Source organism: Lissotriton vulgaris, chromosome 5, assembly GCF_964263255.1.
Source record: "Lissotriton vulgaris chromosome 5, aLisVul1.2, whole genome shotgun sequence".
Lineage (NCBI taxonomy): Eukaryota > Metazoa > Chordata > Amphibia > Caudata > Salamandridae > Lissotriton > Lissotriton vulgaris.
The window spans coordinates 101706479-101733511 of NC_141693.1; the positions used below are offsets into that span (position 1 = coordinate 101706479).

Genomic DNA, 27033 nt, shown 5'->3' on the forward strand with positions numbered 1-27033 from the left:
TCCACCTTCCCAGGGCTATTCGGGGCTCAGGATATTGAATTACGGGGAAGAAGCGGTCAGAGCTCCTCAGCTCGCGTCCGCTCTCATCGGCTGCAGGCCACACCTGTCCCCATTGACTGTCTTTATGACATAGGTCTAGACAAACCTGTTAAGAACTCTCTTTTCACCCTTCTCAGGAACTAAAGCCCCAATTTTTGAGTCTTTGATCTACCCATAGGAGCACAGGCTCCGGACCCCCTAAACTAGCTCTGAGTGCCTCCCCTCCCATCTGTCTCCCAGAGAGGAAATTAATTGAAACTTGGCTTTCAAGGATCCAAGTTTTCATCTTTTTTCAATATGTTTTTTGTTTCTTATCTTCAATTAAAGAGATATATTAACTACATTATTTATTCAACTTACCTGAGCTCTCCAACTCCGGTCTGAAGTTTCCTTTTAAGCTCAGCCACACGAGCTGTCAGTTGATCAGGGTGAATTAGGTTATTAGCAGCCTGGTCTCGCTGACGATGTAACTCCTTAAGTTGATTGCTCAATGTATCATTATCGCCCTACGAAAACATGATAAATGTTTCAGACTGCAGTACTCCAGAGTAGGAATCACAATTCTGTGCCCTTTTGATATCAAACATCAAACCTGTATCTCCAAAGAATCGTGAAAATACAAAGTAAAGAAATGTATCATGTTTACAAACACTCTATTTAATTCTTGTTTCGATATTTATTAAATAAAATAATTACGTTTTAAGAACTAATTCAGGTAATTAATGATTTAAACCAAAATCACATTTTGCATCACTTTGTAGGCAGAAGGTACTGAAAGGATAAATAGGAAGATTTTTCGAAATTAGTAAATATATTTATCTCCTGATTTGAAACCAGTGATGGCATCACCTTTAAACTGAGAAAAGAGGAGTGAAAGTGACTGCACTTTAACTCCACTTTTCAGGTAGAAAACTGTTGTGGTGTAGTAGGATCAAATGTACATGACATTCCCTAGAAGGGGTGAGATTAGAGCCGAAGGAGCTAACTTGATAGTCTTAAGGCCCAATACATCTATATGGAGCCTGCTTTGGGTATCATCAAATTCTCACTAACAAGCTTCCTGAAAAAGCAGTGAAACACCAAGAGAGAGCATCTGTTACCAGAGTGACGATTGGCCATGGCAGAGCAAAGATTTCCCCAAAGGAATATGATTCCGTACAGACCACACTTAATGACTCTGCAGTGGTGGGTGGAAACCAGCACCCAGTTTCAAAGGGACTCCTAGAATCGACTCCAGTGGAAGCGATGGGTCTAATGCAGAGATTACATCCTGAGGTACAAGAAAAATGCAGCCTGCTATGTTACTCAAAAGCTTCGGGAAACAGACAGTTTGAAGGGAAGGAGAATGAAGGAAAGAGGACCATCATCTCTGCTAAGCCCTGTACCTCACCAACCCTGTCTAGTCACAACTACATTAATGAATTGGATCTTCTTCGATGGAATAGAGCAGAGTAGACCTCTTGTTGGGGTTATAGGTATACATTAGGTTTGCCGAAATCATGCTAAATAGAAAACACACTTCTCCAGCCCAGCGCCTGTGACAATCAGAAGTCTCTGGATCTTCATTATACAAAAGGGCTCTGCAATATACCTCTTGGTCATAAATAAAAACTTCCAACTAAGTCTCTGTCTGCGCCTATGGAATCTGTGCTTAACTCAGCATTTAGATTTTCTCTTATTGGACTACCTTATTTCCAGTGTCACAAGTCCCAAGATGGATTAATAAGCTCTGCACTTCTTTGGCGACCTAGGGTAGACAGAATATGTTATTTTTTGGAGGAACGTGCCCCACTGCACTTTGCAGTGGCTGCTGTGTTACCTTCATAAGTAGAAAACGGTCTTCATGAGAGGTGGTATGGAAAAGGAGTGGAATTGGTTTGAGAGGTAGAAATTAAAGGAACACAGAACCGACAGAGACCAGATGCGGAGTACCCCAAGGATCCTCACTCAGCCCCACCCTCTTCAACGTCTACATGGCCCCCCTCGCAACCATAGTCAGAAACCATGGGCTCAACATCGTCTCCTACGCTGATGACACCCAGACCATCCTCTCCCTCACCAAGGAACCCGACATCACCAGGCACAACTTCCAAGAAGGAGTGAAAGCAGTTGCAACCTGGATGAAGAACAGATGCCTGAAACTCAACTCAGAGAAAACAGAAGTCCTCATCCTCGGCTCCATTCCCTCAGCAGGGGATGACAACTGGTGGCTCCCCGCCCTCAGAAACCCACCCAGACAGACCATACATGTAACCTTGGCATCATACTGGACTCATCGCTCACCATGAATCGCCAGATCAATGCCGTCTCCTCGCATGTTCAACACCCTCTGCATACTAAGCAAAACATTCAAATGAATACCCTCTGACTCCAGGAAAACTGTCACTCACGCCCTGATCACCAGCAGACTGGACTATGGCAAGGCTCTCTGTGCCGGAATAAAAAAAAAACTCCAGACCACCCAGAACGCCGCAGCCAGATTAATCCTCAATATCCCACAATGCGGCCACATCACCCAACACCTCTGGGACCTCCACTGGCTACCCATCAAAAGAAGAATGACGTTCAAGCTGCTAATGCACGCCTACAAGGCCCTCCTCAACATCGGCCCACAATACCTCAACAACCACCTCTCCTTCCATGCCCCAAGAGAAACATCAGCTCAGCCGACCTCTCCCTAGCCACCGTCCCACGCTTCTACAGGAACAGAGTGGGTGGAAGGTCCTTCTCCTACATCACAGCCAAAACCTGGAACGATCTCCCCCTTCACCTCCGAGGTAGCCCGACACTGGACCAATTCAGAAAAGACCTCAAGACCTGGCTCTTCGAATTACCCCAATGGAGCTGCAGGATAGAGAGTATAGTGAAGCATAAGGATGTTCATGTAATAGGCAAGACAAAATAATAAACGGAACTAAGGTATCTACAGAAACCCAGGGCTTCTGGGGAAGATGGTGGCGCATGTGAATCTACAGCACTACATACCATAAACAGATGTCTACATGGTAATTAACATATTCCGTTTGTGCCATGTGTAGCTGTAAATACACATGCTGTGTATAGACTAGAAAGCAGTTTTCCCTGTAAGGTTGTGTCGCCGGAGAATGCTATTGGCATTGTACTTTGCCTTTTATTTATTTTTTGGTTTTTAAAACATAAATAAGAGCTTTGTCATTTACAATGCCAATAGCTTAAACGTGTGTATATATGAGACCTATTGCATTGCAAATGCTTGTTCCTAGTAGAGTGTGGTGTTGGAGGTGCTACAAGCTGCCTTTTGGCTTTGGCATAGCATGTTTGAATAGCCCTGACTAGCCAGTGAGCAATTCCCTGCTTCGAAATAGCAGTTCCTCTACAAGGTTTAGAGAAGGCTACAAATAACTGTTGAGTTTTATGAAATGTTTGAGTGCAATCTATATAGTACATAAGGGCTCACTTAAAATCTAGAGGCACATGCATCAAACATGCCATTTGCGATTCCTTATTAGCGAACAATAAGGATTCGCTAATGAGGAAGCGCTAATGAGGAAGCGCAAATGCCTATGCATGTAGGAATCGCTGAGAAAATAGCGATTCCTACAAATTCCTTAATTGCGACTCGCAATTTGCGAGTCGCAATTAAGGAATTGCTCCCCATTCATTCCTATGGACCTACAGGCCCATAGGAATGAAAGGGAGATTGCATGCGCAATTTGCGAGTACCAATAGGGTGCAAGGGTGTCAAAATGACACCCTGTTGCACCCCTGAAATAGTGATGTGCACCCATGTTGCGCACACACATGCCCCAAGGGCATGTGTTTGCGCTACATGAAATTTTGAAAAATCACTAAAGTGCATTTTTCAAAGTATTTTGCAAATTACCATCAAGTTCAACTTCATGGTAATTTGCACCCCCTATTAGCGAAATCGCTATTCTGAGGTTCTTGCATTGCATTTAAGGAATCGCAAATTGTGATTCTTTAAATGCAATAGCAATGTGATAAATCGTAAATAATTGCAAATTCTCAAATTGCGAGTGCTTTGAACCTTGATGCATCACAAATGCCCTTTTTGCGGGCGCAGATGGCTGGTTTTTGCGAATCGCACCGTTTGCGCTCGCAAAAATGGTTGATGCATGTGCCTGCTAGTGTATAAAGCGCCTGTTCTACCACTATGGTTGGAGGTGGAAAGAAACCTGGTAAATCTATGGTTTGCTTGAGGCGAAAAGAAGATAAGACCTTAGGTAGGATCTTTGGGTTGGTTCAAAGAACTACACTGTCAGAATGTACTTTGAAAAAAAAAAGTTCTTCTAGGGTTTATGCTTGAATCTTACATGTCTAAGGGAAGTAATAGCGATTAAGAAGGCTACTTTCCATGACAGAAATTGCAACAGACAAGAATGAAGGGGCTCAAAAGTGGGCCCTAATAATCTTGTGAGAACTATATTCAGATTTCAGGATGGTTTTGGCATGTGTCTGGGAGGAATTTCTCTTTTTAAACCTTCCATGAAATCTGGGATCCTGTAGAGGTAGGAGTGACTCCTGTTCTGTAAGTGTGCTGCTACGGCTGCCAAATGTAAGCAAATAGACGTGTAAGCTAGTCCTGAACGTTGCACATTAAAAAGGCAGCAGACAATGTCCTGTATGTTGTGATTTTAGGGGGTTGATCTGTTTAGCAAGACAGTAGTGTACTAGTCTCTTCCACTTTGCTGCATAATAGACCCTAGTGATGGTGTGATGGGCGTCCATGAGGATATCCATGCACTCAAGGGGTAAATTAAGGTACCCAAACTCTAGGATTTCAGGAGCCAAATTGATAGGTTGAGTTGCTTTGGATTGGGATGCCTTAGAGTTCTCTAATGTTGCGTGAGAAAGTCTGGGTTGATGGGGAGCTTCTGATGCTGAACTAGACAGACCTCGAGGAGGGCTGTAAACCAGGATTGTCTGGCTCATGTGGGAGCAACTAGAATTCATGTGAGGGGGGTTTGCTGTTGTTTCCTGAATACATATGGAAGTATTGGGAGAGGCGGAAAAGCGTAGGCAAATATCCCTGACCAGTTCATCCATAAGGCTAAGCTTGGACATTTTGTGTTTCCAGAGGTTGCAAACAGGTGTCGGGAAACCCCCACATTTGGAAGTATGGGACTAGGACTTGAAGGTGAAGTTCCCACTCGTGGATTTGTGGCTGCATTCTGCTGAGCAGATTTGCAAAGTCATTGTCCACTCTTGGTAGATGTTCTTCTAAAAGGTGGACTTTGTTGAGTATCGCCCATCATCAAATGATGTGTGCTAACGTGGACAGTTAGGGGTAAGTGTGTGCCCCCCTGCTTCTGAAAGTACTATATTGCAGTCATGTTTTCTGTTTTGATTAGAGCGGTTTTGTGATGAATGTGGCAGAAAAAAGCCTCGAGTGATAGTTAAATCGCTAGCAGCTCCAGGTAGCTTATGTACGATGCCTATTGGAGGGGAGTCCATAGACCTTGAACATTTGTGTTTTGTAGGTGTGCTCCCCATCACATGAGGGATGCATTCGTGGTAATGGTCATGTGTGGAATACAGTCTAGAAAAGGCCTGCCCTGTTGCAAAGTGTTGGTGTTCTATCACTTTAGAGAGTGAAATGAACTGGCCTTTAACAACACCAGATACGCCCAGAGACCCTCGGCTTGTGACCATTGCTTCGTTGAGCACTCTTGGGGTGGACGCATGTGAAGCCTGACGTGCAAAACAATGACGAGGCAGGATGCCATCAACCCTAATAAGCGCATGACTGTGCGAACTGTTATTTGACAATTTGGCTGGAAAAGAGGCAGCAGAAACTGAAAAGCTTGAATTCGAGAAGGACTGAGATAGACTTTCCCTGTCACTGAGTTTAGGATTGGCCCAAGAAAGGTTTGATTTTCTAATAGTGTAGGTTGGATTTTCCCAGGGTACAGCCCAGATTGTGTAATAGCTCCATTGTTCTGTGTGTGTGAGCAGGACACTGTTGTTTGCTTGAGCTCCTTATCAGCCAATCGTCTAGGTAAAGGAAGACGGGGATGCTGTTTCTTCGTAAGTGAGCTGCAAACACAGTCAAACACTTTGGGAAGACCCTAGGTGCGGTAGTCCCTAAAGTGTAGAACTTTGAATTGATAATGTTGGCCACTTACCACAAACCTAAGGTAACAGCAATGTGCTGGGTGGATTATTATGTATGTAGGAAGCTGGCTTTTTATGTTGTGATGCACACTATGCAAAAAGTCCAGACGACCCTTATTTGGTTTAAAGGGCTTGCTTTAATAACCCCAAGTGCTCTATTTGTGGTAGTGTGGTTGAGCAGCTAAGGCTTATCAGAGGGGAGTGTTAAGCATTTGTTGTACACACAGTCAATAAATGGTTCACAAACTCAATAAGAAATCTGAGATCAATGTATAAAAATAATGTATATTTTTATAGGAATTTAGACATCAAGATCTTCAAAATAACGTTAGGAGATATCGATTTTAGAAGAAAACAGTAAAATAGCTCAAATAACTGTGTTTAATCATGCTCCTCAAACTCTACAATGTTTACCTATGGGAGGAACAACACGCGTAGAGCAAACAATACGTGCAGTCGGAGTTCAAATGTGCCCTTTGGACCTAAGGTGCTAGGGGTCCAAGGTCTTAAGTGCCACCAGCAGTTTCCCTTTACCTGCTGTGGTGTGTCCGGGTGCAGAGGTGATGGTCGGGATGGTAGCCTTCCGCACTAGAGATGTCAATGTGTCTTAGCACAAAGGCTGCAATGGGGAACCTGGGGACAAGTCTGGCTAAACCCAAAGTTGGGCTCAGGTCAGAGGGACCCCTAGGCCAAGGGGACCCAGTCAGAAGTTGTAAACTCTGGCATGGGGCTTGGGTGCAGTGGTGCTATATGATCCCGTCCTGACCCAGAAGTCTCTATTTTCACCAAAAACAAGATGGTGAAACCCTTCTCTGGCTGTTCAATTCAGGTAGCCCACCTTAGGGGTGTGACTATCCTGTGAGTGAAACATGCCTCCTGAATATCTAATTTCCCACCCGCTCTAGTGCCAAATGGGCCTCGGGGTCGTCCCCAGGTCTGGAGGGAAGTCGGGTTGCGTATCAAATGCGGCAGAGGCTTTGACGCCTCTGGCCTGGATATGCTAAAACACTAGCCATCCTGCTGGTGGAGGTGGGATCATCTATCGCTGAGCAGGCCTTGTTCCTGACCTCAGAGAGCGTTTCAGAAAGAAACCTGTCTGTGGTGGCAGGCTGGAAGATACCAGTCAGCCAACACACTAAGTGACACCTCTAAGGTGCCCTTTAGGTGCATGTCTTCATAAATCTGATACTGACATCAGTAAGGATTTATTAAGATGAGATGTTTGATACCAAACACCATTACTTTCAGTGAGGCCATCATGTAGCTGGGCAACTCGTAATGACCAGTGCCCAGTAAATGTTCTTAAAATCTCTTTCTGAACACTTGCAATGACTAGCCTGCGCTTCCCTGCACCAGGCTGCTAGCAATGGAACTATGCATCACTGGGGAACATATGCTCATTTAGATGTGCCCTCACATGTAATATAATGCACCCTGCTTTAAAGTTCTAAATGCCTGCTCTAGGGTGACTTACATATAATACATGCAGTGTGTGTGGGCATTGCACACAGGGTATGTGCAATGTCATGTTTTCAGAATGGCTTGCACCACTTCACACATCTTGCAGTGGAACTCGGGAATGCAGTTTGTGTGTGGGTGCTTTGGGTGGCATAATACATGCTGCAGCCCATAGGAACCCTCTTTAGTACCCATGACGTGTGTACCATTTAACAGGGTCTTACAAGGGGCTAAAGTCCTTGCCAATTGGGGTAGGTTAAACATATGTATCTTTTTGGGGAAACAGCACTGTAATGTATTGTAATGGAATGTAAAGAAACATTTCTATAGCGCACCTATCACTCCAAGGAGCATCTTGGCGCTAAAGACCAGAACAGATGAAAAAGCTGATCAAAAACTGCACTTGTCCATGGGGTCCAACACTCACACTAACGCTTTGCACGCTGTGTCCGTAAGACTATATAACCAGGTCTTAAGTAATTTTCTGAAACGTGTTTCAGAAGGGATTTGACGTAGTTGGGAGGGGAGTTTGTTCCAGGCCCTGGACCCAATCACTGCCAAGGATTTCCCTCCCTTGGTAGTAAGTCTAAACTCGGGGATGGTAAGCACATTCGCGTTTGAGGATCTGAGGTTTTGTGATGGACAGTAGCGACTGAAACCTTTCTGGAGATATTTAGGGCCTTGAGAATGAAAGGCCTTAAAGGTGATGACTAGTATTTTAAACAAGATGCGCTTGTGAATAGGTAGCCAATGGAGAGCATCCAACGCTGCAGAGGCAGAGGACTTCCTGGGCCATCTAAGCACTAAGCGGGCGGCTGCATGCTGGACCATCTGCAGCCTGTGTAGGACCGCTGTGTAGCACTGGCACTAGGACCTGGTTACCAGGGGCCCTGTGTACTTACAATCAAAAGCATCAGTATCAGTGGGCAAAAAGTGGGGGTGACCATGCTTAAAAGAGTCACTTTCCTACAATGTGAAAGTAGGCTTCCTTTAAATCCAGGTTGATCAAATTGCCTTGTCTTAGGAGCATAATGACATCTTGGAACCATGTTCAAATGCTCTGATTTGATGTACTTGTTGAGAGGCCATAAGTGTAGGATGGACCTCAGTCCTTTTTGGGGATGAGGAAACACAGTGAACACCCCCTTGTTTCTGTGGTGGCATGGCACAGGCTCTATGGCTCCTTTTTTAATAGAGCCTTTAAGTCCTCTTGAGAAGGTGCAGATGTTGAGGGAGCGAGGGAGTGTGGTTGTGGTGGCATGCTTGGCTGTGTTGCAGTGATATCCAGGATATACTAATGTTTCACAATATCTAGGACCCCTGGTCGGAAGTGATGTTGTGCCATTGTGGTAGGAACCCCTACAATCTTCCCCTGGCAGGTGTTGTGCGGTCGGGAGGGAGGTAGGTAAAGGGAGTCACTGTTTGGTAGGGGCATTCTGCTGCTGCCTTTGAGAAGAGGAATGTGGTGCTGTGACGAAAACAGGTTGCGATGGAGATTGTAAAGAACGGACGACAGAAAACATGACAGCCCTCAAGAACGCCACTCGCAAATAACACCAGCTGATCCGCACCACCAAAAGGACATCGTTCAAAGAGCGGCTGGACAACAACACCCACAACAGCAAGGAACTCTTCAGCATCGTAAAAGAGCTCTCCAACCCCAACGCCAGCAACAACGACATCACACCATCACAAGACCTCTGCAACTCCCTCGCCATGTTCTTCTACCACAAGATCGCAGATATACACAACAGCTTTGACGCCCAGACTCCGCCTCCAGTCTCCAAACCAACGACCCCCATCACCACCCTAAACAACTGGACCCCCATCAGCACAGAAGACACCACCCACGTCATGAACACCATCCACTTCGGATCTCCCTCTGACCCATGCCCCCACCACATCTACAACAAAGCAGACACCATCTTCGCACCCCACCTCCGGAACGTCATAAACAACTCTTTCGCATCAGCCACCTTCCCAGATAGCTGGAAGCACGCAGAGATCAACGCCCTTCTGAAAAAACCCACAGCTGACCCTAAAGACCTCAAGAACTTCCGCCCCATCTCTCTGCTTCCCTTCCCGGCTAAAGTCATCGAGAAGAACGTCAATAAACAGCTGACTGCATTCCTCGAGGCAAACAACTCGCTTGACCCATCCCAATCCGGATTTCGAGCCAACCACAGCACCGAGACAGCCCTCATCGCAGCCACCGCTGACATCAGGACCCTGATGGACAACGGGGAGACAACCGCCCTCATCCTTCTAGACCTCTCAGCCGCCTTTGATACCGTCTGCCACCGCACCCAAATAACCCGCCTCTACAACACTGGGATCCAAGGAAAGGCGCTAGACTGGATCACCTCGTTCCTCTCCAACAGAACCCAGAGAGTCCGCCTCCCGCCGTTCCGCTCCACGGCCACCAAGATCATCTGCAGCGTACCCCAAGGCTCCTCGCTCAGCCCAACCCTCTTCACTATCTACATGAGCCCCCTCGCCGCCATCGCACGCAAACACAACCTCAACATCATCTCCTACGCCGACGACACCCAGCTGATACTCTCCCTCACCAAAGACCCAATCACCGCCAAAACCAACCTCCAGGAAGGAATGAAGGACGTCGCGAAATGGATGAAGCTCAGCCGGCTGAAACTGAACTCAGACAAAACGGAGGTCCTCATCCTCGGACAATCCCCATCCGCCTGGGACGACTCCTGGTGGCCCACAGCGCTGGGCACCGCACCGTCACCCACAGACCACGCATGCAACCTAGGATTCATCCTGGACTCCTCGCTCACAATGACCAAACAAGTCAACGCCATCTCATCCTCCTGCTTCAACACTCTGCGCATGCTCCGAAAGATCTTCCGGTGGATCCCCACAGAAACCAGAAAGACGGTCACGCAGGCCCTCGTCACCAGCCAACTGGACTATGGGAACGCCCTTTACGTAGGAACCACAGCGAAACTTCAGAAACGACTTCAACGCATACAGAACGCCTCCGCACGACTCATCCTCAACATCCCTCGCCACAGCCACATATCGGCCCACTTGAAAAACCTGCACTGGCTCCCTGTCAGCAAGAGGATCACGTTCAGGCTCCTCACCCACGCACACAAAGCACTCCACGACATGGGCCCCGAATACCTCAACAACCTCCTCTCGTTCTACTCTCCTACCCGCCAGCTCCGCTCCGCCAGCCTCGCCCTTGGAACCGTCCCACAGATCCGCAGAGCCACCACCGGAGGAAGGTCGTTCTCCTACCTGGCAGCCAAGACATGGAACTCCCTCCCCGCACACCTACGACAGACCCAGGACCATCTCACCTTCAGGAAACACCTCAAGACCTAGCTATTCGAGCAGTAGCGACCCCCCCCCCCTCTCCCTTCAGCGCCTTGAGACCCTCGCGGGTGAGTGGCGCGCTCTATAAATGTATTGATTGATTGAAAGCTCCCATTGCCTTGGCAGTCTCAGAATATTTTTTGATTTTCTCCAGCATCTGATCAACTTGAGGGCAAAAATAGATGTTCTCCATCTAACAGTAAGTTGATCACATGCTGTAGAACTTCTGGCTTAATTTCAGAGATTTGAAGCCAGGCATGCCTCCTAATAAGGATACTGTAGTTAACCCCTCTTGGGCACACCTAGTGAATGTTTTAGAGATGGTTTGGCCTTCTAATACTATTACCGGCGATCTCTGTTTGTATTGGTCTGGTAGTTGCTGTATAAGCTTTCCCATCTCATCCCAGAGGGCACGATCATACTGTGCCAAGAGCCTAACGGAATTGGCAATTCACCAATTAGTTGCAGATTATGCTGCACTCTTTTCCCTGCTGCATCATATTTTTTGCTCTCCATATCCGGAGGCCCGGCATCCCCGGTACCTTGACTATCAGCTCTTTTACATGCAGCATGGACCACCAGGAAATATCGGGGGAGCGGACCAGTAATTTATGGTGGGTCCGAGGCAAGGCTTGTATTTTGTACCCTTTGTGTAACCACTCTGTCCTTCTGGCCTCTGGGTTCATTGAACTTCCTGCATTGACTCAAGCATGTCTTTAAGCATTGGCAGAAACTGGGTGGCTCCTTGTGAATGTGAAAAGGTTTCTAACAAGAAGTCCTCCTCTTCTTGTACAGAATGAAGTTCTACCTTGTAGAAATGAGCTGCCCTTTTTAATAACCTCATCAGATAAGAGAAGGCTTTGCTCGGTGCAAGTCTGAATCATTGGGTCCCTGAGGTACCACCGCATAGTCCTCACATGGATCATCCTGTGGATCCTGGGAATAGAGCTCATCATCAAAATCTAATTAGGGGGGCCTCCCTTCCCCTTAGTAAAAGCCCTATGGTGATGGGTGTTGTTGTGATGTGGTGGCGGGGGACGAGGAGGTGGTGGTGGCGACGGTTGTGGCAGAGGATTGGGTAGAGGAGGAGGTGTCGGTGGCAGCGTGGGGTAAGCAGGTGGTTGGGGTAGTGGGCTTGTACCCCTGTCATATCTCCATTGTTATTTGTTTATCAAAGGTGACTTGCCTTTTCGAGGAAGAGTCTGCTGGACCTGAAGTAGAGGCTTGGTGACAATTTGTCCATATGAGGATGAAACCTCAGGCATCGTTGGCAACAGTCCAGCTCCTCCTGCAGATGTTCAAGTATAGGCTGCTGTACTTCTGAGTCTGCTGTAGAGGGACGACTGTATTGCGCAGGCTGTCTGGACTTTGGAGTTATTGTTGACCCCGATTAGTGTTTCGGCTCCGAAGTCTATTTCCCGGACAGAGCCTGTTTCAACTCCGATGCGGGTTTTAGAGTCAAGCTTAACCTGGAGCTAGAAGAGGTTTTCGGTGCCGATGGGTGTTTCGGCTCCAAAGTGTCTCTCAGGTTCGAAGATATTGTTGACGTCGAGGAGGGCTTGCTTTTGGAGTGCTTAATCGATGCTGGAGTAGGCCGCGATGTTGACTCCAAAGCTTTGGATCTGAAATGTAATTAAAAACATACCTTTTCAACGCTTTCTTGCCTGTCTCTCCTCTGTAGTCCTTCCTCGCTTGGCCTCAGGAAGCACATCCAGGCTCTAAGTCAGCTAATCACAACGCTGCGTTAGCAACATTGAGATTGGTATGAGCACCGTTTGAGACGCTGACTGGAGGCCTAGACATGTTCTCCACACAGGCTGTAATGCAGCCTGCATGGAGAACATGCAAAGTGCGCAAGACTGTTTTGGGCGGCCGAGAGGGCTGTCCAAGCAGTCAATTTAGGAGGGTGCTACCACTCCTCCCCTGCCCCCTCATGCAAAGCTGTGAGCGGAAGCAGGAGAACATAAAATGATAATAATGCAAGTTATTATCTTTCAATTTTTTCTGTCTTTCACTGCAAAAAAGCAGTGAGGGCAATGCTCCTCCGCAAGGAGCCGTCACTGGTAGCTCGAAAGCAGTGGTGATCCAGTCAACTGACCATGAGGGCTAGAAGAAGGGCTGCCAGAGGGGCGGCGAGTGCCTTGGTCTGGTGCGGTGCTCACTGCATGGCCGCCATATTGCTGTGTCAAAGCCGGTTGCGTATCTACGTCTTCTGACTCAGATATCGTCTTTGGTTCCAAGCTGAACGCTGTTACTCACCCAGCATCTATTTCCTTTTCTGTTTCCTCCTGTTTGGCATCTTTCCCGAAGATATCAGGGATCTAGCCCTAGTGACTGTACTTTATAACCTGACAATGTGAGCCGACAATGGCAATCCGTCCATACTAGTGTTACTGGATATGTCGGCCGCATTCGACACAGTGAATCACAACATACTGCTGGAAAGGCTAGAGAACATATGAGTGAAAGGACGGGCACTGAAGTGGCTGCAATCATATTTGACGGACAGACAACAGGTAGTGACCATCTCACCGTTCACATCTCCAAAGACCCCGCTGCAACACGGGGTGCCACAGGGCTCTGCAATAAGCCCTATTCTATTCAACATCTATCTGCACCCTCTGATCGCAATTATCGCATCCTTTGGAATCGATCTAAAAATTATGTGGACGACACACAATTGGTGTTTTCCCTGGAAGGAAATCAAGCAGTATCCATAGACAAATTCCAGGAGTGCATGTATCACACCCCTAACTGGCTCAGGGCTAACTCTTTACAATTCAATGGAGATAAAACAGAGGTAGTATACTGCTCAACGGCCAAAATGACCAAGCTTTTGCCATCGGAGTTCAGACTCACCCCTATGGCCAAACCACTGGTTCCAGTAAGAACAGTACATAACCTGGGGGTTTTAATGGATGATAACCTTCAAATGGAGTCACAAGTCAATAAAACAGTTAGTATTTGCTTCTCCCTGATAAGAGCACTACGTCAGATTCTCACACCACTGCCCAGTGCTACTAGACCCCTAGAAGTGAGGAGTATAATTTTAAGTAGACTGGACTACTGCAACTCTCTGTACTTGGGAGCACCACAACCAGTGCTAATGAAGCTGCAGAGGATCCAGACCATAGCAGCCAAATTGGCATTAAATAGTCAGCGCAGGTTCTCAACGACCTGAGCTTTAAAAGACCTCCACTGGTTATCCATCAATGAGAGAATCCAATTCAAATCCCTCTGTACTGTGTTTAGAGCAGTACATGGTTTGGGTCCAAAGCCCATGCAGGATAAATACACCTGGTATACCCCCCACCCCCCACCAGCCAGCACTTATACGCTACTCCTCAGATCACCTACTCCAACTAAGGCCTACGACCACCGCATGCCCGCGGCACTCCCTCCATGCCACAGACCTTCCTTCCATCTGCCCTACCTGCTCTGCGCCTCTTAAACCTCACCTGAGCACTACTGCTACGCAGGAATTCAAAATGCTCCTGCTAAACTGTCGCTCGCTGCCCAAACACAGCACAGAAATGGCCATATTGATAGAAGAGCCCACCCCGGACTTGCTTTTCCTTACGGAAACCTGGCTCACTAGCGAATCTAACCCTGCGATAGTGGAGTCCCTCCCAACCGGCTACCAAATAATGCGGCAAGACCGGCTAAAAGGGAGAGGAGGAGGCCTCGCTATCATTTTTAAAGAACAATACCTCTGCCGCCTCTCCCCGGAGTCCATCGCGGACTGCGAGAGCCTAGGCTTTAACATCAACCTTTCTCCCAACATCTGTTTTTCAGGCACTCTCATCTATCGTCCGCCCGGCCTTCCGAAGCAATTCCTTCTATCCCTTCCTTCAAATGCAGCTAGTAGGGTCAGCACCTCTTCTAGCTACACCGTGTTAGGTGATTTAAACCTACACTTCGATTCCCCCTCTGATCATGCAGCTGCTATCCTACTAGATGACTTCGCAGCTCTACAATTAACTCAATGTGTCCCTTCTCCCACCCACGAAAAAGGTCATTTACTAGACCCAATCTTCTCAAACTGCCCTGAAATCACAGTGGACCCAGGCATCACCCTACCATGGACGGACCATTTCTTAATCCCCTTTAAATGGACCACACTCAAACCCTCTCCTTCGGCTCCCACCACCAAACTCAGGCGGGCCTGGGCGCGCCTTGAGGTGGATAAATGGTGCATTAAACTGGCCAACTCACAACCAGAAATCCAGGACGACCCCGCCTCAGCAAATCAGGCATACTCCAACTGGATCTCCCAAACTCTGGATTGTATGCTCCCAATGAGCAAAACTGTACTGAAGCGGCCTCAGAAAAGCGCCCCGTGGTACACCCAATTCCTCGGAGAAAAAAAGCGCCTCTGTAGAAGAGCGGAAAGACGCTGGCGTTTAGACCGATCAATAGAGAACAAAAATCATTACCGCGCAACCCTAAAAGAGTACAAATCCCAAATAAAAACAGCACAATCAACCTTCTTCGCTGAAAAGATTCTGAATGCTAAATCAAAACCTAAAGAGATCTTCCAAATCATTAAAAAACTAACCAACCCTCCCCCAACAGCCCATGTCGAGAAATCGGTCACCCAATGTGACGACATCGCCGAATTCTTCTACCAGAAAATAAACAAAATCTATTCAACCTTTTCTTCTTCAAACACTGACCCACCCACTCAACCTAAAAACCCCTCCAACCCACCACCTCCCCCGTCCCCTCATAAGTTAACACACTTCCCCCCGCTAGATCTCTCGACTTTACAATCACTGGCCCTCAGTGTTAAATCAGCTCCCCGTCCGACCCTGCCCCTCCGGACATCCTAATGGCAGCATCCCATACTACCCTGCCTGTCATCAAAGAGGTTCTAAACTCTTCCATCTCCTCTGGCACTGTCCCACCCGAGCGAAAACGTGCCATGGTCAGGTCTCTGATCAAAAAACCCAATCTGGACCCGTCTGATTTGGCGAATTATCGCCCTATCTCTCTTCTCCCTTGGTTGAGCAAGGTATTGGAGAAATAAGTAAACCAACAGCTGGTGTCCTATCTTGAAGACCACCATATACTGGATCCCACCCAGACGGGTTTCAGACCCAAGCACGGGACAGAAACTGCGCTCCTCATGGTCGTAGAGGAAACGCGAAAAATCTTGGATCTGGGAGGATCAGTGGCAGTGATCCTCCTTGATCTAAGCGCGGCCTTCGACACAGTGTGTCATGACACCCTATTAAGCCGCCTGTCTAGTGTAGGAATTGTGGATGGAGCCTGGGCCTGGTTTGAATCCTTCTTGAGGAACAGGTCTTTCAGGGTTTTTGACGGTGATTCAGTCTCCTCTAGCAGACCACTAAATTGTGGAGTTCCTCAGGGCTCCTCTCTGAGCCCGGCCTTGTTCAACCTATATATGAGACCACTGGCCAGCGTCGTCCGCCCTTTTGGAGTTAACATCATCTCATATGCGGACGACACACAGCTGGTGGTCTCACTGGCGCAAGAATCATCTCGAACAGCGTCAGGTGGGCTCAGAGAATGCCTAGAGGATGTGAGGAGCTGGATGACGGCATCAGCCCTTAAACTAAACGGAGACAAAACCGAGCTAATGCTCCTTGGACCCTCAAAACCAGCTTTCCCCCCCTCCCTTTGGCCCTCCAGCTTGGGACCGCCACCAACCCCAAAAAATGCAATCAAAAGTCTTGGAGTGTGGCTGGACAGCTCACTCTCCTTCAACACCCAAGCCACTAAACTCTCAGCTACATGTTTTTCCATTCTGAGGGTATTAAACAAAATCTTCCCCATCCTCCCCCTGTAAGCCAAACAGGCAGCCATCCAAGGACTCATCCATTCCCGACTTGATTTTAATAACGTACTCTACCTGGGTGCACCTGAATACACCCTGCGTAGGCTGCAAACTGTTCAGAACAGCGCTGCTCGCCTTTTACTTAAAATCCCCCACAGACACTCAGTCAGGACTTGCCTAATAAGCCTCCACTGGCTACAGATCCGACAGAGGGTTCTGTTTAAGGCGCTATGCATAGCCCACCAAGCCTTCTGGAACACGAGTCCCACCATCACCCGTAACCTGATCTGCCAATACATCCCGAAGCGGAATCTCCGGTCGAGCCAGACCCTTCTGGCAATTGTCCCAAGGAGAAAGAGATCCAGAACAGGCGGCAGAACATTCATGTACAACGCAGCTAAGGCTTGGAATGCTCTACCACTTCATCTCAGAGCCACCCAGAACCATAATTCTTTTCGAAAACAACTGAAAACCCATCTTTTCACTTCTGGTTGCTAACTCACTTCTGTGTCTCCTTTATGTGCACTGCAGGTTTACAACTCCCCCAGCGCTTGGACGCCCTCGGGCAACAACTGCGCTCTACAAATCCCCAAGTTTACAAGTTTACAAGTTTACTCCTGGGAGAAATCTTCGTTCTTCCAGTGCAAATCTGGTAACCACCACTATATTCAAGAAGACCAGGACAGGTGGTAGAGCATTTGGTGTAGTAGCCTCACGACTTTGGAATGATCTTTCCCTGAACATCAGACACATTAAATTTCTGCTCCCATTCAGAAAAAGCTTAAAGGTGTGGCTCTTCCATAGGGATGAGTAAAATGAGCTCTCTAAATCAGCGAATAGGCTATCTGTTCTGCTTAGTGACAACTTGGTAAGTCGCAGTGCCAGGATACCCGTAGGGTGACAGTTTTTGCGCTATATAAGTTCATGTTACAATTACAATCTCCACGCCCCTTCTTTGCTCCATCACGTGTGTGAGGAATCAGTTCCGACGATTCCAGATGGTCTTCTTGGACCTGAACGCAAGGCAGGCGGAGCATGAAGCCTCGTTGTGTTCTGGAGAAAGACACAGGTTGCAGACTGTGTGCTGGTCTGTCCACAAGGGCCTGGAGTGGCATTGTGGTCAGTATCTGAAAGGTGTCTTTTACATTACACTGCAACCATTCCCAAAGGTGAGCAGAGGTGAATAAGGCCCGCCCCTGATCAAGGAGATCTCTCTTGGCACAGAAATAGTAGACCACAGCGGTGTTGATAGAAAAATATGGGTGCGCAGATTATTTTTTTTGAGTGGCCCTGACAATCAATCAATCAAATCAATCAATCAAAGCATTTATATAGCGTACTTCTCACCCAGAGGGTCTCAAGGCGCAAGGGGAGGGGGGTCCGCTACTGCTCGAACAGCCAGGTCTTGAGTTGCTTCCTGAAGGCGAGGTGGTCTTGGGGCAGGCGGAGGTGGGTCGGGAGGGAGTTCCATGTCTTGGCAGCGAGGTAGGAGAAGGACTGTCCCCCTGTGGTGGCTCTTCGGATGCGGGGGACGGCGGCGAGGGCGTGGCCGGTCGATCGAAGCTGGCGTTTGGGAGCGTAGAAGTTGAGGCGGCTGTTGAGGTATCCTGGGCCTTGGTTGTGTAGGGCTGTGTGTGCGTGGGTGAGGAGACGGAAGGTGATTCTCTTGTTGACCGGGAGCCAGTGCAGATCTCTCAGGTGTCCGGAGATGTGGCTGCGACGGGGGATGTCCAGGATGAGTCGTGCTGAGGCGTTCTGGATCCGTTGGAGTCTCTTCTGGAGTTTGGCGGTGGTTCCGGCGTAGATGGAGTTGCCGTAGTCCAGACGGCTGGTGACGAGGGCCTGAGTGACCGTCTTCCTGGTCTCGGTGGGGATCCATCGGAAAATCTTACGTAGCATGCGCAGGATGTTGAAGCACGACGAGGAGACGGCGTTGACTTGTCTGGTCATGGAGAGGGAGGAGTCCAGGATGAAGCCCAGGTTGCGTGCGTGGTCTGTTGGTTTGGGTGCGCTGCCTAGGGCGGGGGGCCACCAGGAGTCGTCCCAGGCGGAGGGTGAGGATCCCAGGATGAGGACTTCAGTCTTGTCCGAGTTCAGTTTCAGGCGGCTGTTCTTCATCCATTCGGCTACCTCTTTCATCCCTTCGTGAAGGTTGGCTCTGGCGGTGGCGGGGTCGTTGGTGAGGGAGAGGATCAGCTGGGTGTCGTCGGCGTAGGAGATGATGTTGAGGTTGTGTCTGCCTCACGGCATTGACTCTGAGCCTTGACGAAGCACATCAGAAAAGATGGTTGTAGAAAACAGTCTAACTATAGAGTTGATGTTTATGCGCAATACTGCATAAGGGAGGACTCACTATACCTCGAAAGACTTTCTTTGAACAAAAACAAGTTGTATGCATCCGAGTCCAACACTAGATACCAGGGGTATACACAGCATGTGCATCTACAACTACACATACCACGAACATATAGTTCACAGTGTTCCAACCGGTAAGGTGAGTATGTTTGAGCGAAACCCAGTATCTCTCAGCTGGTCAAAGCAGAGCCATGTCTGTGGAGTTTCTCACAAATAGGTCAAGAATTTGGTCAGTGTGCACTCATGCCCAGAGTAATGGAATTGGTTTGACAGACAGAGATTGAAGGAAAACAAGGTAGTATATGAGGAAGACTACCTCGACACAAAGGTCTAATGTGATCTATTCTCAAGCGTATATGGATTCAACCAACTAACGTCCATTGTCATTATGTGAAAGGTATAAGTAAAGGGTCTAGTTAGAAGATTTGCCTCTGCCAGGAGTCGAACGTCATGCCTGAATGCACAAAAATATTGCTGTTGGAGAGAATGCAAAGGCAGGTGTTTAAAGGCTACCTAGCAAACTCCACAAATCAGACTCAGTGTTTCAGTTAACTAAATAAGTATTAATGGATCAGGGGCATCGATACTCAAAGGTGGCTTGATGGGGATGTTGTACGATTTAATGTTTGTAGATACGATGTGTCTTTATTACAGTAGGCATTGTGGACAATTAAAAGCAAATTGTATTTGATTGTGTACTCCAGTGGAGGCCCAAAAAATGATTCAATGGAAGGTCAGTCAGTGCCCAAGGTGGTCAAAGTGCACAATTCTATTAATCCTTGTCAAGTGAAGGAGCATAGTGGGGCACAGGAGCAGCCTCCCAGAAGCTGAACAAGCATAAGAGGAAAGAAACAGCAGCAAAAGCATCTACAAGATCAGAAGTGGTTCCTCATCCACCCCTGTCACGCTCCTGAGGGACCATACAAAGTCAGCGCCAGACCTGCTGCTCCTTCTATAATCGTGTTGAAGAATGGTCCTGGAGTAGTGGGGGAAACTACACTGGGAAGTGGAGCATGATCTCTTTTCTTCAGAAGTCACTGGCTCAGCTGAAGGAGTGTTCCCTTGTATTCAGCTGATGTCTGTTGTGCAAGAGTAAAGCACTTCAAAACACTCTTTGTTAACAGTGTTTGTTTACAAAGATAGTCACGACGAATGTCTCTATGTCAGAGACTCGTCCAGCCACTGCATATGGCACCTGTACGGATCTGTCACAGACATCTGCTTTTCAAATTCTTTATTAGTCTTGGGGGATTATCTGGGAAAACAGCTTGGAAATTAAAAAGAATATCAGCGGCTAAGAGTTATATACCTGGCAGCTGTAGCAGACAAACAAAGGAAATGAGGCATCAAGCATGAGCTACTCCATAAGCATTAATAGAGCACACCTTCCATTGCCCAGGCTGTGATGCCCCCTGATGGTTGTGCAATTATTTCAAGATCCAATCTATGCCTGGGAGGGATTTCATAAGACACGACTCTACAGGAAAAGGTTATCTACTATAAACCAAAACTAGAATCACCTCTGCTGTGGTCAAAATGTACTACAACTAGTAATATCCATCCATTTCTGCAGGTTATCAAGTATTCCTACATTGCTGCTGTTGATGTTTTTAGTCACATCCCAATGCCAAAAGCCTTGGATATTAGCCATAGAGAAGGTCCTATCATGTTGAATCTATAAATGGCAAAATACAACTGTCTCCATCCATAATGGGGACTAAACTAAAGTTGGTGTTTAGCCAATACCAGGCCAAATCAAGATGTCTAATGACATAGCCTGAATAGCGTCATGGGAGTCTTGTGGAAAGTTGGTGGTCTTATTTTTGATCCAAGGTATTCTGTAAAGTTTTCGACATTTGAAACCCCCTAAAAAAACACATCCAAGCTCTTGCAGTAGCTTGGTATAACTTTGGTACTTTCAGGACACCTGTTGTGAATAGGCCACCTGGGGGGATGTAATATTTCCCTTATGTTAGGAGGAATTAGTCTGTTAGTAAGTTAAAAAGTTTACATAAAGGAAAACGAAAACAGGTTCAGAATCAAGCCTCATTGTGCAAACAAGGTTTCAAAAACTAGATTTCTTTTTTTTTATTATAGTTTTTGCAAATTGCTTTTAGACAGACAAGGTTTATCCACTAAAGTAAAAGGTAGGTATCCGGGTTGCCCTCCTCCCTGAAGGGTTAGCTGTACATTAATAATGAACTATACCCACACAAATGTTTTTATCACCTGCAGCTGTTGTAGCTGTGCCAGCAGTTCCCTGTTTTCCATCTCTTTTTCTTCAGAGGCTTGTGCTTTGCTGATGGCATTCTCCAAAGCCTGCCTTTCCTTCCCAAGTTCAGACTGAAGAGCTGAATGTTCCATCTATTTAAAAATAAAATGAATCGTTCATGAACAGATGTGAGATGTTAACATAAGCATAAATCAATTATAAGGCTTTGCAGTCTACAGGGAGAGCTCCGGGATGAATTTTACAATACAAATCAATTTTCCGAATTCAGACACCTACTGCTGTAGGCCAACTTCCCTGTCAATGTACTGTTTCAATAGCATACATTTTCAATATGTTTTCATTCCGGATACTGACAAAAACAAGCATTGGCATAGCGAATAGGTCTCGCTTTTGGGACCTTATAAGTGTTTAGCCATGCAACAGTTGATGTTATTGCACAAACGATATTGTGCTGCATAACTAAATACTTATAAGGTCCCAAAAGCGAGACCTATTGGCTATACCAATGCTTGTTTTTTTATTTTTACGGAGTTTTATATAGTGAAAACTTTCCCCGAATTGTGTATCAGAGCACCAGTTGCGTTACATGAGGACACACTTTTTTTTTTTTTTTCACGGGGAGATTAAGTGATTTGCCCAGAATCACAAGATGTTCAGCGTTGTTGCCAAGACTCGAACCCACTTCCCCAGATTCGATGACGACCGCACCAGCCGTTAGGCCAACTCCTCTCCCCATGACCAAGTAACCAACTAGTATGGGCATTAGAGTAGCCCATGAATCATTCATTATTCAAAACATCCAGGAAGGCCGCCGAAGTCCTTATGGTCGCTTGTGATCCACATATGGTGAGGTCCTCACAAAAGATTCTTAAGTCCACAATGCCACAAAAATGCCAAGGAGTCCTCAGCAGAATCCCAGCAAAGCATAAAAATCTCCATTTGAATTTTCCACAGCCACAATGATGACCATTCTAATATTCAAGGGTAAAAAATGCTGGATAGAAACTCACTGTGGGGCACATAGCTCCTAACTACTCCACCTTATACATCCCTCTGAAATGCAAGATAAGTTCCATATCTAAGTCATTAATAGAAGAAAACTTCTCTATGCCCCAGTCCTCTTTGACTACCAAGCCAGTGCTTTATTTGAGCTGGAGCTTGCAGGGGGGTGGAGTTGGGGCACCAACACTTATTTTACCTCAATAACCTTTGATCTAGAATGTGAAAGAAAACCCCCAAAAAGATGGAAAAATAGTGACAAAGGGAAACGGCAGGGATGAAACTGTACCCGCAAGAGTGAGATAAAGGGGCAAGGAGTTTTTGTTGGTGCATTAAGGAGGAAGAGGTGGCGTCACAACTACGCAACCTTCGTACTTGACACCCCAATCTTTAATAGCGCCGGCCGTGGGCACGAGCACTTATGATTTTACAAATTAAGCAATGTACCAAACCTTCTCTTACATAAAACAAGAGCATGAATCTGCAATACGCCCACATATCCAAGCACTTCTTCTAGTAGCCACTGAAGAACCCATGATCCTTGCCACCGAGTCAGCTGTGTCTAGTCCACTCTGAATGATTTGACGTGCAGCAGCCTGGGTATCTTGTAAAATCTCCTCAAAATTCTTACTGTCTTCCACAGACAGCTTAGGCAGCAACTGTTTAGATGAGTCCATCAAAGCATGGATGTATCTACCCATCAAACTTGTAGCATTTGTTGATTTCAATGCCATGCTTGCAGAGGAGAATACCTTCTTGGCAGAATGATCAAGCCTCTTTGATTCCCTGTCAGCTGGAACTTGAGGGAATGCTCCCAAAGATCTCTTTGAGCATGCAGCCTGAACTACTAAGCTCTCTGGAGAAGGATGAGCCGATAAAAACTCTGGGTCACCAGGAGCCAACCTATGTCTTCTTGCTATAGACCTGGAAACTGCAGGCGCAGAATGAGGTTTTCGCCAAACCTCCAGTCCAGGCTCAAGAATTGCCTCATTGAAAGGGAATAGAGGCTCAACAACTGAGGAAGGTGAATGAACCTTCGTTAATACATTTGACTTAAACTCAATAGTAGGAAGTTGAATGTCCAGTAATTCAGCTGCCTTTTTAACAACCACATGATAAGGTGCTACAGCTTTTGAAGGAGCATCAGAATCAGGAGAAAACTCCCATTCAGGAGAAATGACCAGGCCGCTGGCTTCTCTCAATTCAGCAAAGCACTCATCTGAATCATGCAGTTCACCTTCTTCCATTTCCTCACGATACATTTCCTCTTCTAAGACCCTCTGGGCCTCTCTCCTGGATCTTATCCGCAGCACAGGCGTCGATGGATCCACAATCGGATTCGGAGCCGGCGTCGTGCACGGATCCGACAGCGCTGCGTGCGCCGAACGAGGCCGAACAGAAGGCGCCGGCGAAGATGGAAACTGCGTCGGAGCCCTTGGCGCCGGGAAACTCCAAGACGGCACCGTCAGAAGGAACGGCATGACAGGGGCCTGGGCATAGGCATGAGAAACCCAAAATTGAAAGCTAATGTGTGTGTGTATTGGCATTTATATAGCGCACTACTTACCCATAGGGTCCCAAGGCGCTTCGACCGCTGCGAAACCCTTCCTGGCTTCCCTGAGAGATGGTCCCTTAATGGGTATCTCCAGGGTGAGACCAGGCATCCCCGGCGGTCTGGTGGGGCCGTTAGTGAAGATGAGGCAAGCTAATGCCCAGAGTTGCCGAGTGTGATCGCTGATCAGAGTGGGCACCGAGGCGAGAGAATTATCGAGTCCGCTGACCCTGGTCCAGAAACCTGCCGCGCCGGGAATCGAACCCTGGTCCCGGGCCGTCCTCTGCTCTCGGGTCTGCCGCCTCTAACCAGTGAGCCACACTACTTCACCCATGGGACCCGCAGGTGTACCAGAGGAGTACATAACCCTGTGAAAGACTCCATACATGGCATTAAGGTAATCCGATGGATTTGTCCTGGAGCTGGAAATGGAGGGTAAGCTCCCGGGATCGACTCCGAAGCAGGTGTTCATGAATTCGGGCCAGCCGGTGCCGATGTCGGAACTTCTTCTGGAGTTACCTGCTCTCCTGGCACAGGGTGTTCTTGTTCTGAAGCCAGAGAATGGACCGAATCCAGTGACGGAGCCGGCGTCGATGAACGATGCGGAGAGGCTTAAGGCGAAGCCAACTTTTCTGGTGAAACCGGAATCGATAACGGAGACACAATCTTTTCTGTGACGTCGAGGCGAGGTCGATCTTGGAACCGCTTCTTTATCAGACCGATGTCTTGAAGAGTGCTTCTTTTTCTTATGTTTCTTCGGCTTCAAGTGTCCCGATGTCGACTTCAAGCCCGACCTCGACTCGGAACGAGACCTCGACCTCCTCCTACCGCTCTTCTTTTCCTTCCTCAATTTGGCCATAAAAAGCTTCGCCTCTCTCTCTTTCAACGCCTTTGGATTCATCTTCCTGCAGCATGGACATCCATCGACGTCATGGTCGGAAGACAAGCACCAAACACAATCTTCGTGCGGGTCAGTGATGGACATCTGTTTACCGCACTCCCTACAGGGCTTAAAACCAGATTTCCTCGCAGACATCTTCAAAGGAAACAAGAGAAACACAGCAAAACAGCTAGATATACTAAGTAACTACGGAGAGTCCCAAAAAAACGTTGGCGTCGGCGGCGCGGAAAAAAGGGAACTGACGTCATCACGCCAACGAGGCCCTATTATGGATCCAGTGACGTCAGCGGGGTCGCGAGCGGAGTCGTACCCTCTGTGACGCCGTCCATGACCTCACCGGCGTAGAGAGCTACAAAAAAATTCCGGATAGCTGCTGGGCAGGGGATATTTACAAGGTGAGGAATCCACTGGCAGATGTATCCATCAAAAGTGCACTGCAGATTGCAGAGAGCATCATCTGTCTATACAAAACAGCAGAAGGGTGCTGTACAAATGCTGGAATCGAAACACAAATAACCTTAGAAACCAAGACCTGAAGTTAACTTGTATTGCAACAGTTGACTTTCTCACTCCCTACCAACATTGGTTCCTGTTACAGTCCACCATAGAGGTCCTAAGAACTGGTTGATGCAACTGTTGTGTCAGGGTTGCTTTGGCTACAGATCTGGATATGTATTCTTAGAATTAACTGAGAGTTCTCTGCTCTGCAGATGCTTTCAGCTGGGGGCCTGACCTGATTGAGTCGCCGCAGCCTTTCCAGTTCTTCCTTCAGCTGATTGGCTTCGGTGTCTCTCACTTTCAGCTGTGCTTCCAGTTCAGCCTCGTACTCGCTGAGGTCTCCTTGAGCCTGCCGAAGGGATTCGTTCATATCCTGCTGTAGCTGAAGGTTTTGTTCCAGATCTGCGATTTCCTGAAATATTACAAGAGAAAGGGTCAAATGATAGGAACAAAGTACAGACGATGCACACCCTTAGCCCTAGTTTTACCATCACAAACTTTACAGTAGCAAGTGACGACTCATTAGGTTGGATATCAGTTTCCAAAAATCTTGAACTGTATAGTGCTCTGGAGTAACTGTGAGGTAACGTATAGCGCTTTATCAAACCCCTAAATAAATAATTAAGTTAACCTTCAATTTTGAAGCAATGAGTAGGCCTAATCGGGACAACTTTCGGATTGATTTCAACTTGTCCAACCCATTCATAAATTCCGGAAGTGCAACTTCAACTAAAGCCCTTTCATTTGTCAAGCCTTAAAGCTAAGGAACTACTTAACATCACAGAAAAGATTAACCGGAGATCTCTTAAAATTCTGCAGCCATGTCAGTCTATATATTTTATTGTAAATATTTGTACAGCATTCATGTTGTTTCTTAGCTGCTTCCGAGAGTTGAAGATGTACTCACTAGAGTTCCAAGAGATGGATCCAGTATCCATATAGCACACTATGTCCTTGACTAGAAGTCATATGGAATTCCACGGAGGGATTCCAGGTGTCTGCTATTACCAATACTGGCCATCATCTCTGCATAGAATTCCTGTGATTACACGTTAAACCCCTTGGAAAGGAGAATAGTTCTGCAGAAATATATTTTAAGATGGTATTGTGCAACAATGTCCTAATTCTGTGGGGTTTAACGCAGAAATGTACTAATGCTCTAAGCAGGTGGTAAATGCCCATGGGGTTCCTGGGAATGGTGAGGGGGAGCAAGGAGGATGTTAAGAGTGAAGGAGGATGGTAAAGGTGGGTGAGGGAAGGGAAAGAAGTCACCTGCTTGCCAGGGCTGAGGATCAGGGGTAGTCGGTAAACAAGTGTGGGATGCAATGCAGGCTTTTCCCTAAGCGATTCTACAGGACAGAATTTCTATCCAAGTAAAATCGGGTCTGATGTGTACAGTGGAATAGTACACTATATTCTGCTCATCACAGTGTGTTATCAACGCCTAAGTGAGATACTGACTCACTGCCTTACCTCTCCCCTTCCCCTCTTTAAGAAGCACAGGCACATCTGGAAGAACAATAGTTACTTACCTGTAATCTGTGGTTCTCCAGTATTGGTGTCTTTCATAGATTCACATGCCTGAATCATTCCCCGTTGTCGGAGTGGGAGTCTCACGGTACATAAAATAGCAATAATATGCCATAATATCATAGTAAAAACCAGTAATTCCCAACCAGGCAGTAAAGTAGCCCAAGCTACAGGAGAAAAAACTTCCACACTCATGACTATCCTAGTCATTT

At 47.1% G+C, this 27033-nt stretch overlaps 1 protein-coding gene across 1 annotated transcript in view; it reads right to left on the bottom strand.

Annotated features, from left to right (window-relative positions):
- The window catches only part of CNTRL (centriolin), an 857679-nt gene that overhangs the window by 556796 nt on the left and 273850 nt on the right, over nucleotides 1-27033 (bottom strand). Inside the window, exons 14-16 of the mRNA XM_086920986.1 lie at nucleotides 25527-25703; nucleotides 21338-21472; nucleotides 400-545 (exon numbers count right to left, since the gene is read on the bottom strand). Of these exons, the coding sequence (XP_086777112.1) occupies nucleotides 400-545; nucleotides 21338-21472; nucleotides 25527-25703 (458 nt within the window). The remainder of the gene's footprint in view (nucleotides 1-399; nucleotides 546-21337; nucleotides 21473-25526; nucleotides 25704-27033) is intronic.